At 43.6% G+C, this 16,896-nt stretch overlaps 1 protein-coding gene across 3 annotated transcripts in view; it reads left to right on the top strand.

The window, feature by feature from the left end:
- Positions 1-16,896, top strand: part of CPA6 (carboxypeptidase A6) — a 254,242-nt gene that overhangs the window by 72,060 nt on the left and 165,286 nt on the right. The window contains exon 2 of one of the 3 annotated variants that reach the window (XM_021089271.1): positions 6,936-7,074. The exons of 1 other annotated variant lie outside the window; for it this stretch is intronic. In XM_021089271.1, the coding sequence (XP_020944930.1) occupies positions 7,058-7,074 (17 nt within the window). In that variant the 5' untranslated portion in view covers positions 6,936-7,057. The remainder of the gene's footprint in view (positions 1-6,935; positions 7,075-16,896) is intronic. One more of the 3 variants, XM_013996693.2, reaches the window with a different exon arrangement.

Here is a 16,896-nt window from a genome sequence, read left to right on the forward strand (position 1 = left end):
GCAGTTCTCAAATATATATTTTCAATAATAATTCAGGCGCCAGGAGACTCTCTGAAAGAGATTGAAGGGAAAAGTGATAATATTTTTTTAGTGTGCATCAGAGGAGAAAAAATTATCTAAGAACAGCCATAATAAGCTAATCTATTCATTTTTCCCCCCAATATATCCAGCTAATTCTAACTGAAATAAATAGGTTGGTCTGCTCCTTGCCCACCTTAGGTAGTACTCAGTTACACACAGCATCACATTGCTTTGTACCTTAATTAGCAATGTCTTTATTTTAAGTGATGACTGGCAGCCATAATTTAATCTGGAGGATCTCAGCATCGCTTGATAACAGGTATAATCTGAATTTCAGCCCCATTTATCTGTTTCAATTTTGTGGAGAGCATCCTGGCCCATGAAGAGCAAAAAAGTAAACCTGTATATCTGAAGCATAAGGAGAGAGGGGGCGAGGGATGCAAGAAAAGTCTGGAGAGGAAGGCGAGGCCAACTGGGACAGGGTTTTGCAGGTCATGCTAAGAATTTTTTTTTTTTTTTTTTTTTTTTTTTTTTTTTTCCTTTTTTGGCCTCCCTGAGGCCTTTGGAGTTCCCGGGCCAAGAATCAGATCCAAACCACAGCTGCAATCTATGCCACCACAGCTTCGGCAACACTGGATCCTATTTAACCCACTGTGCTGGGCCAGGGATTGAATTTGCATCCTGATGCTTCAGAGACACCACCAATCCCACTGCACCACAGCGGGAACTCCTCATGCTAAGATTTTGAGAAGAAGTTTATCTTTTTGTGAGTGGAAAGATTCTGAAGAGTTTTAAGCAAGGAGGGACAGGGTGCCGCTTGCATTTTCTTTTCGGCTATGACCGAGGCAGGCAGAAATTCCCAGGTCAGGAATCAAACTCAAGCCACAGCAGCAACCTGAGCTGCTGCAATGACAATGCCAGATCCTTAACCCACTGTGCCACAAGGGAACTCTTTTCCATGTGCATTTTTATTTATTTATTTATTTTTTTTTGTCTTTTGTCTTTTTTTTGTTGTTGTTGTTGTTGCTATTTCTTGGGCCGCTCCCGCGGCATATGGAGGTTCCCAGGCTAGGGGTTGAATCGGAGCTGTAGCCACCGGCCTACGCCAGAACCACAGCAACACGGGATCCGAGCCGCGTCTGCAACCTACACCACAGCTCACGGCAATGCCGGATCGTTAACCCACTGAGCAAGGGCAGGGACCGAACCCGCAACCTCATGGTTCCTAGTCGGATTCGTTAACCACTGCGCCACGACGGGAACTCCCATGTGCATTTTTTAAAAAAATTGGTTTGCCTGCTTTGTGGAGGGCAGATTGCAGGGGAGCAAGATGGTAGCAGAGACACCAGTTAAGAGGTTGCAAAATTAGACCAAACAAAAGAGTGGAGAAGAGAAGGCAGTGGAGGCAAAGCAAGAAAGAATGAAGATCTGTATGAGAAGCAGAATGTCCTAGACCTGGTGATGGATTGAATATAGGTTGAAGGAAAAGGAACTTTATTTTTTATTTTTTGCTTTTTTTTTAATTTTTAGGGGTACACCCATGGCATACAGAGTTTCCCAGGCTAGGGGTCAAATCAGAGCTGCAGCTACCGGCCTACACCACAACTCATGCCAAGGCCAGGTCCTTAACCCACTGAGTGAGGCCAGGGATCAAACCCACCACCTCAAGGATACTAGTCAGGGTTGTAACCTGCTGAGCCGCAATGGGTCTTCCAGGAGAAGGAACTTGAAAGAAAAGACCATGGTTTCTGGCTTGGAGGCGGTCGGGAAAGAGTAGATTTTTAGTGCCATCTAACAAAATGAAGCAGTGGATTTGAGGGAAAGATGAACTTCATGGTTGGGCATTTTGTCTGAGATGTCTGGGAAACACTCAGGAAGAGATGATTACTTAGATACACAGATATACGAGCTAGGAACTAGGAAGAGAGGTTCGATGTAGAGATAAATTTGGGAGACTTATCAACATAGAGATGTATCAAAGTAATGGGCTTAGGTGAGACTGCCTGGGAAAAGAGTCTTAGGGTGAAAAAGGAATGAGGCCCTGAGAAATTAAATTTAGAAAGAGGTATAGGGAGAGAGACCATCCACAGGGAAAGCTGATTTCATAAGTTACACCTATATTGCTATGCATGTAACAAATCTGTATTACATACCTCACTAGGTGCTGGGCCTGCCACGATGCACTAGAACTAACACCTGGCCTCAGGGAGCTGGCATTGCAGCCAGAGAGATGGCCCTGGAAAGAAAGGGTTATGTCCCAATGCCGTATATGTAGTCACACACATGCAATACACAAGTATGTGTGGAAAGTGCTGTCACACTTAGGACACACCAGCTATATTGGTGCCCTCTGGGTTTGATAGGAACAGAGGTCAGGACGCATAGGAATTCTTCAGCAGGGTAGGGAAGGGTTTTCGCTGCAGAGGGCACCTCAAAGACAAGAAGGGCTGAGTTAGCACCACTCTCAGGAAATGGGGAGGACTCTGGTGTGGCTGAAAAGCCGCAGGTGAGATGGGTGAGCAGGAGGGGAAGCTGGTTTCCATTCAGTCCCAGAGGTGATGGGAGGTTGTTGAAGGGCATCTTCAGGACCTGGCGCAGTGGCGGGCAGGACACAGGAGGGGCGTAAATACTGTGTTAATGAATAGACGGCCAGGTGTACAATTCACAAACCCCTGCTGGTGGCAGCAGAGCAAGCACATGGTCTGAGGAGGATGGGGGGTCAGGGGTCCACTCAGAGACCCTTGCAGAACCCCTTGAGCTGTTAGTTTGCACAGAGGGAGGACAGGGAGCCAGGGGAGAGGAGGCAGGGTGTCTGGAAGAGCTAGAGCTATCCTGAGTATTACCCTTGCCCACCTAAAAACAAAAAAACAACAACCTCCAAGGTTTAAAGGAACTTCGAATCACCAGATAGTTGCCGAAGATCTACTGTTGCCAAAACTCGGCCTCTGTTCCCTGTTGCCAAACAGAAGCACAGAGTCAGCGTTTGGGGTGAAGTGGAAAAAAATAGTTCTCTTAATTTGCCAGGCAAAAAATAGTTCTCTTAATTTGCCAGGGCCACGGCAGGCTAGTGCCCTCAGAACTGTGTGTCCTGCCAGGAAGGGGTAGTGAGGAGTCTTATGGTGGCAAGGAGCAGGGACGAACAGCTGGCAGCCCTTCTTCTGATTGGTTGGTAGTGAGGAAACTGGGAGTCGGAGTCATCAACCTTCTTGTTCCAACCCATCTAGGGTCTCTGTACTTGTGGGCGGCATGCAGTTGACTTTCTGATAGGAGTTTCAGACTCTGTACTTCAAGTCAGAGATGGTTCATAATGTTATCTCTGGTCCTTGCAAAGGAACTAAAAATCCCTGACTGTTGAATAGCTATAGTATTCTTATTTTGTCTTGCCTGTTCTCCTCTCTGCATTTTCTCACTTCTCTGATTAAATTTATTTTTGACTAAAGTTTGTCTGGAGACAAGAGGCAGGTGGAGGTCATGGGCGGGGGTCTATTCTGGGAAGGCCTCACAGTGATGCTGGAAAGTTATCAGAATCTGGGTTCTTGCTCACGAAGAATGAACTTCGTGAACACACACGCAGCAAGCAAGCAAAGTCTTTATTACAGGAAAACAAATAGTTCCCCAGACAGCTGGGAGGGGGAAGAAGAGTCCCCCTCTGTATTGTCCTATAGGGTTTTTTATCCCTTAAAGATGGGGGGGGGGGCGGTGTACCAACATGGGGTCAGAAAGATGTGGTTTTCTCTCATTGGCCCTTCCCAGTCAGCTATGTCAGTCCTTGACCAATAGAGGTCTTAGGGGTGGAAATGCCCAGTAAGTCTCACGGTTTCTTTGCTGTTCTCTTCCTGTAGACTGAGTCACAGGGGCTTAGAGATTAACATCCATCTGGGCGAAGGTATACTCCATATAGTAAACAAGGTCTGTGGGGATGTTACTCCCTGGAGCCCTTAAGCCACAAATGTTAATCAATAGCCATATCAAAGAAGGCATCACAGCCCATGCTCCTACACTGACTACCTGAGTTATTATTCTGCTTCCACAGGGTCCTGCTCGGTTACACTACCAGGAACCAGGGATGGGGCTGGTTGGGGCAAAACCAGAGAGCTCATTGCATCAGGTGTGGATGAAGCCTACAAGGAAGGAAGATATCAGTGGTACAAATTACCTTTACTGTTGACTTCTAATGCCAGCCTTCTAATGATTCTGCCGAAACTCTGCCTCGGTCCACCAGTGCTGAATAGAAACACAGACTTTTGGCAGAAGGAGGAAAAATATAACTTTATTGCTTTGCCAGGCAAAGGGGAGACCACAACAGACTAATGGCCTAAAGCCTATGCCCTCCTTTGGGAGAGATTAGGAAGTGGTTTTATAGTTTGGGATAGAAAATAGGGCCACAGGTAAGAATCATGGTAGATGCAAGTTTTTGTTCTTCTTCAGAGTAGGTGCTTAGTGGACCCAGGACTGGCTCTGGTGCTCCTCCTCTCTGGTTTTCACTTGTTGGGGGTTTTAGTTCTGCAGAAGAACTCAAACTTATTGTTATCTATAGTCCTTGCCGAGGAACCAGGACCCTGACCCAAGGCTGCTGCCCTATTGTCTCTTGATGGTTCCTCCCTGGTCTCTGTATCCCCTCCCTTCCCTGATTAGCCAGTTTGAACCTGTCCTTTGGAACTCAGGGAAGGTCATGGAGGCTGAATCTTATTCCCTAAAAACAAGAAATAGGGGGCACGAAAGGTTTGTGCCCAGGAGCCACACAGATCTCTACTTGGTTTCAATATGTCTTAACTTCTAGAAAACATACATAAGGACAAGTTTTGAACTGCTAGCTACATTATGCAGAGGTTGGTTGGTTTGTTGGGTTTTTATTTTTCTGTTCTATTGTCTGGTTACACTTATTCTCCAGCAACGTGGAATTATTTTCCACAGATAGTCAATGGTTGGTTCCAACACAACCACAAGTCTGTTACCACAAAGGTCTTGAGAATTCCTTTTTTTTTTTTTTTAAACTACTGTGACTTCCTATCACTAAAGAATCTTTAAAAGTTATCTTTTTAAGTTTATTTATTCTTTCTGGAGGGAAATAGAAGAAGAGACCTGCATTTTTGGCCTCCGGGCCTCCATAGAGCCCTCCCTTCTCTATATCTTCCTCATCCTGGTCCACATTTGCATTCACAGTCCTTTGAGTCATCACTTTGGTTCTTCCTGGTCTGACTCTGGAGATGTCATATATTTAAGCAAAATAAATCTTGTCACAAGAGGTGGAGAGATGGGAGGTCAGTATAGAAGCTAGGGTAGTATTCTTTATCATTATTGTTATTATTATTATTGGTTTTGTATTTGAAAGGAAAAGACAAAATGGCATCACCTTGCCTCTTTTTCCCTAACTCAATCTTCAAGGCCAAACTGCTTGGAAATAACTTTTCATAGATCTAGAGATCTGGGCACAGGGACATGTCTATTTGGCTCTGGCTCTCTGTTCTGGACCATCGAGGAAGGTCCCCAAGCTCCTAAAGACCATCCTAAAGTTCCCAGGAGCTGGAGGCCCAGACAGAACCTCATTTTATATGACATTTGATGGTTTTATAAAGAGCCTTCATTTCTATTCTCATTCAACCCTCCCAAATACCTGGTCTTAGATGAGCTTTCACCATTTTATAGATGACCAAGCATCAGGATGGTTAAGCAACTGAGCCAAGCCTTGAGACCCATTCTCATGACCTGAATTCAAGTGCTCTTTTCATGCCACATGAGTGGTCTAAGGTCAGCCTCCCAACTGGGCATCACATGGTGATTGCATCACCAGGGGTCCTCTGAGTCCTTTGACATGGTACGTGCTCCTCAAGCATTAAATTCCAAATCACTTAGATTTGGGGCTCATTGGTTGTTGCTGTCCTCATCCATGTTTCCTGTTTCCCAGCATTTGTGGGGATATTTGGAAGGAGAAGAATGGAAATAGAATTGTCTCAGATGGAAACTACTTCAAATCAATGGTGTTATTTAGAGATATGAGTTTCATGGGAAAGTAAAATGGTTTCTGAAGTCAGGGTTGAAGAGAGTATCAGTTTTGCCTCTGGTGGATCTGGGTTAAGAAAGGACATTCCCTGGAGTACCCTGGTGGCCTAGAGGTTGAAGATCCAGTGTTGTCACTGCTGTGGTGCAGACTGGATCCCTGGCCCAGGAACTTCTACATGTTGTAGGTGCAGCCAAAAATAAAATGAAGAAAGGATGTCCTAGCCAGCTCTTCTCCTCCAAATTTTTTTCTCACCCAACCCCAAGCATAGTCAGACAAAGGAGGCAAAAATAAATAGAGGAGTTCTGGAGTTCCCGTCGTGGCGCAGTGGTTAACGAATCTGACTAGGAACCATGAGGTTGCAGGTTCTATCCCTGCCCTTGCTCAGTGGGTTAACGATCCGGCGTTGCCCCGAGCTGTGGTGTAGGTTGCAGACGCGGCTCGGATCCTGCATTGCTGTGGCTCTGGCGTAGGCCGGTGGCTACAGCTCCGATTCAACCCCTAGCCTGGGAACCTCCATATGCCGCGGAAGCGGCCCAAGAAATAGCAACAACAACAGCAGCAGCAAAAGACAAAAGACAAAAAAATAAATAAATAAATAGAGGAGTTCCCATTGTGGCTCAGTGGGTTAAGAACCCAACTAGCACCCATGAGCATGTGGATTCCATCCCTGACCTTGCTCAGTGGGCTAAGGAGCCAGCGTTGCCGTGAGCTGTGCTGTAGGTCACAGATGAGACTGGGATCCCGCATCACCATGGCTGTGGTGTAGGCTGGCAGCTGGAGCTCTGATTCAAGCCCTAGGCTGGGAACTTCCATATGCCACAGATGCAGCCCTTAAAAAAGGACAAAAATAAATAAATAGTAGTAATGATAATTCCTCCAATTGCCCGCCCTGTGTGCTTCTCTGTGTCTGCAGAGTAGGAGGAAGATTCCAACACACAGCAAAACCCAGAAGCCTGTGGTCCTATCAGTACCCAGTGTTTCATGTCCAGGAAGGGAGATGGATGAGAAATAACCTCAGGGAAAACAGAGCCAAGGATGAACTACAAGGGAAGGTACTGAAGAGAGAGATTTTTTTATTATTATTATTAAAAAAATTCTTTTCAGGCACTTCCTTCGATCTTTGCCACCACTCCCTCCTCCATGCTGTGTCTCCACATCTTCCCACTCCTTGCACAACAGCAGGTCGTCTTAAAGTTAGGGATTGCAGAGCTTAAGCATTGCTTTTTAATGATGCCTTTACAGAGAGTCACGCGGGACCTCCCTGTCATTGCCTGCCAAGCTCATTCTCTTCTTTCTTGGGAACTTCTGAATGGGCATCAGAGCCACTCTACATGATCTCCCGCATTTGAGATGGAGAGGAGGGTTCATTTTCTTTGTGGAGCCTGATTAATGCAGAGCAAAAGAATTCCAGCAGAATAAAATGTTATGGTTAAGCAGTTTAGAGGAAGGATTTTCAATGCTTTTTATAGCCAGCCATAATGAGGTTTTAGAATTAATCCCAAGAAGGACATATATCCTCATGTCTTCCCATCAAAATCCATTTTCCCTGATTCTTAACTGTTACTTATTTCACAGTGGGCACTCTTTCTCTTCTGCTCATTAGAGCAAGTGAAATCGTGAAAAAACCATGCTAATGGTAGAGTTGGATCCCTGTTAGCAGAGATTTACCTGCTATTCTACTTGGCTGAGAGCAGCCAAAAGACCTGAGAGTGCTTTTTTCCCCCCTGGTATCCAATTTGTAAAGTAGAAGCATCTTAGTGCTTTACTTTTTAGAAAGATCAAATTGTACCACTGCAATAAGAATTCCCGTGACAACAAAGGAAACCTCAGGCACGTTGAAAAACTGCATGGTTGAAACATTCTGGACCATTTTAAGTCTTTGAGAGATGAGATAAAAATTCTCTACCATTGTATCTTATAATATTCAGAGAATGCCTGTATGTTACCTAATTTGATCCCACTGGCAGCGCCATAATGAAGGGCAGCGTTAACCTGTCTTAGACAAAGATCACAATGGTGAAATCATTTGCCTCGAGTTTCACAGCGAGGGATAGAAAAGCCAGTGCTAGAATTTAAAGCGCAGAAACAGAAAATTAGATGGATCTGGCCACCTATCAGTGTAAGCCCTTGAGGTCTGGGGTAAGGTAGAAAAGGAAGAGGCCAGTGTAGATGTGTCAGGAAAATATTATGATACCCACAGAACTCTGTTGCCAGCCTCACTTGGAGTAGGACCTTGTCACAGAGATTTCATAGACTGGTACCCATTCTAGACCAAACCCTCTACATCAACGACTCTCAATCCCGCTCCAGCCCCCATCACATTGTAGAAGGAGGAGGTGTGTGATGTGGGGCCAGAAGGAAGCCAGTTTGAGGCTTAAGGTCTCTGCTGTTTGTCATAAGAAGCCCTAGGTTGGAGATCCCACAATGAGATAATGGGTTTGGCAGTGTCTCTGCAGCACCAGGATGCAAGTTAATCCCCAGCCCGGCAGAGTGGGTTAAATAATCTGGCATGCAGCAGCATAGGTCATAGTTGTGGCTGGAATCTGATCCCTGGCCTGGGGAGCTCCATGGGCCATGGGGTAGCTGAAAAAAAAGAACCCTAGTCTCCTTTCATATTCCATGCTGCATGATGCAAATAAAGCTGTTCACGTTCCAGAAATCCCCCATTATTCCGGGGACTTCCAGAATCTCATAACATTTTAGATTTGAGTTTCCTCCCAGGATCTGGCCTTTCACAGAACAAAAAGTCTATGTCATATAGTTTTTATCCACCAAATGGAGAAAGTTAAGTACCTAGTAAGAAAACACTAAAAAAAAAAAAAACAAAAAACAGCCTAAACAAGGTAATAACTGCAGAGTCAAGGCCTTTATGGCATCACAAAGCCATTAAGCTACATGTAAATTCCTTTGGGGGAGACAAAGAAAAAGAAATGCCTTTTAGTTTTTGCCTTTGAACATAGCTGACAAGAATTCTTCAGCTTCTATGTGGTTAATTTTAGACTGCTAATATTAACATCCCCTCACTGATTCTTCTTAATTAAACTTAGTCCTGAGCCACAGTTAAATGCCCACAATCTGCACCCTCAGAATATCCTTCCAGAAGGCTTTGGCCTGCAGGAGACTGCAGGCTTATTCTCCATTCCCAGCCCTGCAGGTTGCCCCTTGTGTACCATTGAAACCTGCCAAATCACCCCCAGGAGGCATCTCATGGATCCTCAGGGCAGCCTAGGAGAGAGAATTCGGACAAGAGCTTGGAAGGCAAATGCACATGGAATCATCTTGGTTTATATACATGAGCATTGTGTGTTTCCTCATTGTGAAGCAGTCCTGTATTTTTCTGGTGCCTCCCCCATTGTCAGCTCCATCTCCCCAGCTGCAAGAGTGAGACTTAATAGCCTAAAGAATACATTCTTCTGGCACCATGATTGGTTCAAGGGGAGCTTAGCATCTGACTTGATCCAAATCTTTGAACTGAGGACTTTTTCCTTTCAGTAGTTGAAAAAGGGAATTAACCCTTCCTTTTTGACAATGTGGTGTATTAATGTGAGGCCTGGGATGGCTGCAGCCATTTTGTGACAGTAAGGAAAGTGGGTTTGGATGGACAGAGGAACAGAGTTAAGAGAATTGCAAAGAAATTGAGCTGGAGGTCTGACCCAACTCTGCTGACTAGATTTTTCACTTACAAGCAAATAATTTCCCATATGGTCTAGCTCATTTCAAGATGAGTTTTCTGTTATTTGGAACCAAAAGCATCTTAACTGATACAGTAATTATGCAATCATATTCCTAAACCCTGAAGCATTCAAGAGTTGATTACATTTACAGAGCCAGACAGTTGCACTGCCAAAAAAGAAAAATACAGTTGGCTGACCCTTGAAAAGGCAGGGCTGAACGGCTACTTATATGTAGATATTTTTCAATAGTAAATATTACAGTGCTACGTGGTCCTTGAGCGGTTGAATCATGGATGCACAGGAACCTCAGATACTGGTGGGCTGACAGTCAATTATTTGTGAATTAAGCCCCAAGGTGTTCAAGAGTCAACTGTAGGTTCAGTCTTTCCTCCAGGAAAGGAACTCAGCAACCTCGAACCACTCAACATCGTACATAGAGTTGCTACATACATTTTTTTTTTTAATTAAAGCATAGTTGATTTACAATGTTATGTCAATTTATGCTATACAGGTCACATATATTTACTAGAGGAAATAAGGAAGGAAAAAAGAAAAAGTAGATCCAGGGTTGGAGGCCTTTGCAGGCTCTTGGGTCCCCTGGGAGATATGACAAAAGCTGGTTGCCCCCATCTTTATAAGCATCTCTGTTTCTCCTCAACTGGTACTGGTCCTTCTCCACAGGCCAGTTGTGGTTTTGCCACTTTCCCTTAAGTCTTGGCAGTATCCGCCACCATTGCCATACAAGGAGGTTTGATCAGAATGAGCTTACTTCACAGTTGTTCTTGTTTCCCAGAAATGTTCAGATTCAAAAGAACAAGTCACAGGTGATGATGGCTGCATGGTTCTCTATTATGTCTATTGCTTATGGACATAATAAAGAAGTTTGGACAAACTATTGACAAAGTAATTCTAACACACTGGATAACCCTTGACAAAATTGAACCCTAAATCAGGAGTTCCCGTCGTGGCTCAGTGGTTAACAAATCCGACTAGGAACCATGAGGTTGCGGGTTCGATCCCTGGCCTTGCTCAGTGGGTTAACGATCCAGCATTGCCCTGAGCTGTGGTGTAGGTTGCAGACGTGGCTTGGATTCCGCCTTGCTGTGGCTCTGGCATAGGCTGGTGGTTACAGCTCCAATTCGACCCCTAGCCCAGGAACCTCCATATGCCATGGGAGCAGCCCAAGAAATAGAAAAAAAAAAAAAAAACAAACCAAACAAACAAACAAAAGTTGAACCCTAAATCAATGCTCTTGAGTATATACGGATAATCATTGCCTTTGTTTATCATTTCTTCAAATCCTTACAAGAGAGGAATAATCAAAAATACTACCTTGAAATTAGGCAAATATTAAAAATCAGAAGAGGATCAAATGAGACCATGAAACACTTCGAAAAAGATTGATCATAAGAACACAAACCTTTGTGGATATTATTGTAATTTATTATTGATTGGATGAAAGTAAACTCATTAAACATTACAACTGAAAAGTTCTCTGTGGACCATTCAATTTGGGCCATTATTGTAAGCCTGATTATTCTTCACAAAACAGACAATGCCATATTCACATTGCATTCAGATATCTCCAAAATGATTTTAAATAAGTTCTAGACATCTTTGTCAACATCCCCCAAAAAATTTAAGCAAAGAAAATATAGGAATATACAACTGTTAGTTTTATGCAGCTAGTTTAGTCTCTGCATTAAAAAATTCAATGCTCGCACTTCTGTTTTTCCAGCTTTGAGATATAATTGACATATAATGTTGTAAGTAACTTTAAGGTGTACAACATGATCATTGTGAAATGCTTACTACAGTAAAGCTAGTTAACACCTCCCTTGCCTCACAAATTACCATTTTGCTGTTGTTATGGTGAGAACATTAAAGCTCTGTTCTTATAGCAACTTTCAAGTATACAAAATGTTGTTAGCTATAGTCACCACACTCTATATTAGGTCCCCAGAATTCACTCATCTTAAACTGAATGTTTGTACCATCTCCCATTTCCCCCACCCCTCAGCCCCTAGCAACCACCAGTCTATTTGCTATTTATATGAATTTGGCTTTTTAAGGTTCCATTTGCAAGTGAGATGAGACAATATTTGTCTCTGTCTGGCTTGTCTCATATAGCAAGATGCCCTCCAGGTCCATCCATGTTGTGGCAAATGGCAGGATTTTCTTCTTTCTTACGATTGAATAATATTCATACTCAATACATTTTCTTGGTCCATTCATCCATCAGTGGACACTTGGGTGGTGTCCATGTCTTGGCTTCTGTGAATAATGTTGCAATGAACATGGGAGCTTGCACTCCCAATTCTGTGTTAATTGTGTATCCACAAAACAGTAAAACACAGTTCCTTCCAAAGATATAAAACCATTCCCATACTACAATGAGTATGTTTCCAAATTAAAAAAAAAAAAATTCCTCTCTAAATCAAATTAAAATCATAAAAAAATCTCCAAACTGAGGAACGCTTTTGGCAAGGGTGTAAACATATCCTGGTGTGTTTTCCATTTTATTGACTACATCCCTCAGTTCTGTTCTTAATCAAAAATACGAATTGATTGAAATGATTAACAAATAAAAGGCTAATTTAGAAAACTGGCTCATCATATCCAAGAGAGCTTTTCCACACCGTTCTATAACTGTTCCATCCCTATAATGCACCAGAAGAAAAAAATATTTCTGCATGAAAAATTTCTAGTATAGGATTTCCCATTGTGGCTCATCAGTAAGGAACCCAATCAGTATCCATGAGGACGTAGCTTTGATCCCTGGCCTCCCTCAGTGCGTTAAGGATCCAGTATTGCTGTGGCCTAGGCCGGCAGCTATAGCTCTGCCGATTCAACCCCTAGCCTGGGAACTTCCATATTCTGCAGGTGCATCCCTAAAATAAAATAAATAAATAAATAAATGTTCTTCACATATCCTGCAGAATTAAAGCCTCACTAAAAGGCAGTGCCTGAAGATCTAAACAGACAATTCTCCAAAGACACATGGATGGCCAAAAAACACATAAAAAGATGTTCAACATCACTCATCATTAGAGAAATGCAAATCAAAACCACGATGAGGTACCACCTTACACCAGCCAGAATGGCCATCATCAAAAAGTCTACCAACAATAAGTGCTGGAGACGGTGTGGAGAAAAAGGAACCCTAGTACACTGTTGGTGGGACTGTAAATTGGTGCAACCACTGTGGAAAACAGTGTGGCAATTCCTCAGAAAACGAAACATAGAACTCCCATTTGATCCAGCAATCCCACTCCTGGTCATCTACCCAGAGAAAACCATATCTCGCAAAGACACGTGTACTCCAATGTTCATTGCAGCACTATTTTCAATAGCCAAGACCTGGGAACAACCTAAATGTCCATCGACAGAGGAGTGGATGAAGAAGAAGTGGTACATATACACAATGGAATATTACTCAGCCATTAAAAGGAACGAAATACTGGCATTTTTAGCAACATGAATGGACCTAGAAATTATCATGCTGAGTGAAGTCAGCCATACAATGAGACACACCAACATCAAATGCTTTCACTGACATGTGGAATCTGAAAAAAGGACAGACTGAAGTTTGCAGAACAGATACTGACTCACAGACTTTGAAAAACTTATGGTTTCCAAAGGAGACAGTTTGGAGGGTAGGGGAATGCCCTGGGGGTTTGGGATGGAAATGCTATAAAATTGGGTTGTGATGATCATTCTACAACTATAAATGTAATAAATTCATTGAGTAATAATAAAAAAGGTAGTGCCCACATTTCTCTTACCAGTGGGGCAGACACTAGATTGGCTCACCCAGCACCAATTCCAGCCCCTTATAGTGTGCCTTTCTGGTCAGCAGAGGCTACAAAAAAACAAGCTTCCTTAGTGCCAGATGGGATTTAGGTTCCATTTGATCCTGACTTAATTTGGAGTTGAATGCATGGAAAGGGGACACCACGATGCCAAAACAGCTTTGTACACACAAGGTCTGTCTTATGACACGGCGGCTGTGCTGTTCTCTCCCCAACTCTCACACTTCGAGTGATTTCTACTGACCACTCAAACCCTAATTTCACAAACAGAGTGAAGGGATAAATAGGGAAAGAGAAAGCCTGGCAAACAATTTCTGGGAAATCCAAATCCTATTTATGACATTTTACCCATTCTCTTAGCAGTCCATACAGTACTTAGGCTGTACCAGAGAAGTGAGTACCATGGTTTTAAATACTAACTTTATGGTAATGAGTCCTAAATGTCTGTCTTTGGCCCCAGCTTCCTGCTAAGTCCCAAATTCTTGGAACCACATCACCCTATCTGTGTCTGATAGGATCTCAAATCTATCATGTCCGGAGAGAAAAAGGAGCTTGATATTTCCTGCCACAAACCTGCCTCTAGTCTTCTCAGTCTAGTTCATGGCCAAGATGTAGTGAGCATCTGAGAGTCCTTCCTAGCCCCTGTTGGGTTGTATAAACTCTGTGAGCTCTACCTCTAGCACATCCCAGACCTAGCCCGCCTCTCCCTCATCTGCACACAAGCCAGCTCCAGCCTAGATGGTGGCAATCAGCCCACTGGTCCCCTTGCTTTCCCCTCTCTTTCCTTCCCCCATAGTCCATTCTCCACCCTGCAGCCGGGGTGAGCATTTGAAAACATAAATCAGATATCACTCTTCTGGTTCAAACCCTCTAAGAGCTTCCGTTGCACTGAGTATAAAAGCCAAACTCACTGTAGCGCCCACAGGGCTTTACCACGTGACCTGCCCTTGTCTTTCCCAACACCGCTCACCTTCCACTCACCCTTTTGTTCTGGGCTGCAGACTCACTGTCCTCCTGGCCTCAAATAGGCCAAGCATGTTCCAACTCAGGGCCCTTGCACTTGTGTTTTCTTTGCATATAGCACCACTCCATCAAATGCTCCCTGCTGGCTCATTATAATCCAGGCTTTAATTTAAAAGTTGATTCAGGAGTTCCCATCATGGCTCAGCAATAATGAATGCAACAGGTATCCATGAGGACACAGGTTTGATCCCTGGCCTTGCTCAGTGGGTTAAGGATCTGGTGCTGCCGTGAGCTGTGGTGCAGGTTGCAGACCAGCTTGGATCTGATGTGGATGTGGCTGTGGCTGTGGTGTTGGCCAGCAGCAACTGTAGCTCTAATTCAGCCCCTAGCCTGGGCACTTCCAGGTGCCTTGGGTGTGGCCCTAAAAAGCTAAAAAAAAAAAAAAAAAAGATTCAGAGGAAACTTTCTGAACCATCTGATCTGAACTGGCACAACCCACTCCAGTCGCTATCAAATTACCTCTTATTTTGACAAAGCTCTCATCACTCTCTGAAACGATGTTTGTTCATTTGTTTATTCATTATCTGCCTCCCTCACTACAGTGTAAGCTAGATGAGAACAGAAAATGTCGGGAGTTCCCCTCGTGGCTGAGTGGTTAACGAACCCGACTAGGATCCATGAGGATGTGTGTCTGAACCCTGGCCTTGCTCAGTGGGTTTAGGATTTGGTGTTGCCATGAGCCGTGGTATAAGTTGCAAACGCGGCTTGGATCCTTCGTGGCTGTGGTGTAGGCTGGCAGCTGTAGCTCCGATTTGACCCCTAGCCTGGGAGCTTCCATATGCTACAGGTACAGCCTTAAAAAGCAAAAATAAAAACAGAAGATGTCCTGCCTTATTCAATACTACATCTCCAGCACCTAGGAAAGTGGCAGTGATAGGTATTTATTCAATGATCAAGTATTTTGTCTCCTCCAGTAGATCAAGTGTTAATATTTTAAAATAAGAACTCCAAGTTCTTCTCTTGCAATAAGAATGCCTTTCCTTTTTTCCCTGGTTTTCTCCTGACAACTTCACAGCACCTCCAGGAAGAATATTCAGTCTGAGGAGTCACCATCATGAAGAAGGAACTGGAAACCAGCCCAGAGAGTTAAGAAAGTCAGCTCCCAACTTCTCTATTCATGTCCCCCCAAAAGAATTCCAGAAAATAACTTATCCCTTATGCATTTTTGTTTAACACGCTATCACAAAGATTTGGGAAAATTGAAATATGGTTAACTTCGTTATGTCTATGGCAACACAATGGTATTTGACAAAAGGGGTTGTAATGAGCTTTAAAATAGAATTTTCTCTAAGACCTCGATGCTGCAGATATGGCTCACGTAGGAAACCATGGGTCATATCCTCTAACTGGTGAAGGCAAACTTCATGGTCAAGCTAACCAGCCAAATCAGACTTGGTTTCTATCAGGAAAGGCTGCCTTCATCTTTCAATTCACACTTTTCTGTTAATACACAGCCCCTTTACAACCCTCTTCCTTCCTAAATTGAATTCTAAGATATATGAGTAGATGAGATACAAAGCTTGGCTGTAAGTCTGCTGCCTGGATGAAATATGTGCTTTCATCTTCAGTCTTCTCTTTGTTTACTCTTTGGGGACTTCTCTTCAGGAGCAATGCATTTGGTTGTTAAGGGTGATAGAAGAAGCCGGATTGTCAGATGTAAACAGTCATCACCCCTGCTCCTTGCTCTGTGATATATCTGAATATAGGTATTCTCATCCTATATCTAATACCCTACTTACCCTCATGATATAGGATGACAAGGAAAGGCATGAAGTTCCACCATGGGCTTATGGTCCTTGTTTAATTGTTGATTTGTTTGATACCTCTGAGAATTTTTCATCCTCAGCAATGCACTGTAAGATAAAGGATGGGTTAGGGCTTGCCGTTATTCTGAGAAGTAGGAAGAGCCTTAATCTTGGATGAAACCTTTCCTCTAAGCTAAAGGTACCACCTTAAGATGGACTCAGCTCTCAGCCATCACTAGGCAATGCTCTGCAGTTGAAAGAATGAGGCTTGGCGATTTTGGACAACACAGGCAGTTTGAATTCCATTCCTAACCCTATTAGATGGCTAGCTTGCAAGGTTTTTGTTTGTTTGTTTTTGCCTTTTTGTCTTTTTATTTATTTATTTATTTATTTTTGTCTTTTTGCATTTCTTGGGCCGCTCCTGCGGCACATGGAGGTTCCCAGGCTAGGGGTCTAATCAGAGCTGTAGCTGCCAGCCTAGGCCAGAGCCACAGCAACACGGAATCCAAGCCGTGTCTGCAACCTACACCACAGCTCACGGCAACGCTGGATCCTTAACCCACTGAGCAAGGGCAGGGATCAAACCCGCAACCTCATGGTTCCTAGTCGGATTCGTTAAC

This window comes from Sus scrofa, chromosome 4 (genome assembly GCF_000003025.6).
Source record: "Sus scrofa isolate TJ Tabasco breed Duroc chromosome 4, Sscrofa11.1, whole genome shotgun sequence".
NCBI lineage: Eukaryota > Metazoa > Chordata > Mammalia > Artiodactyla > Suidae > Sus > Sus scrofa.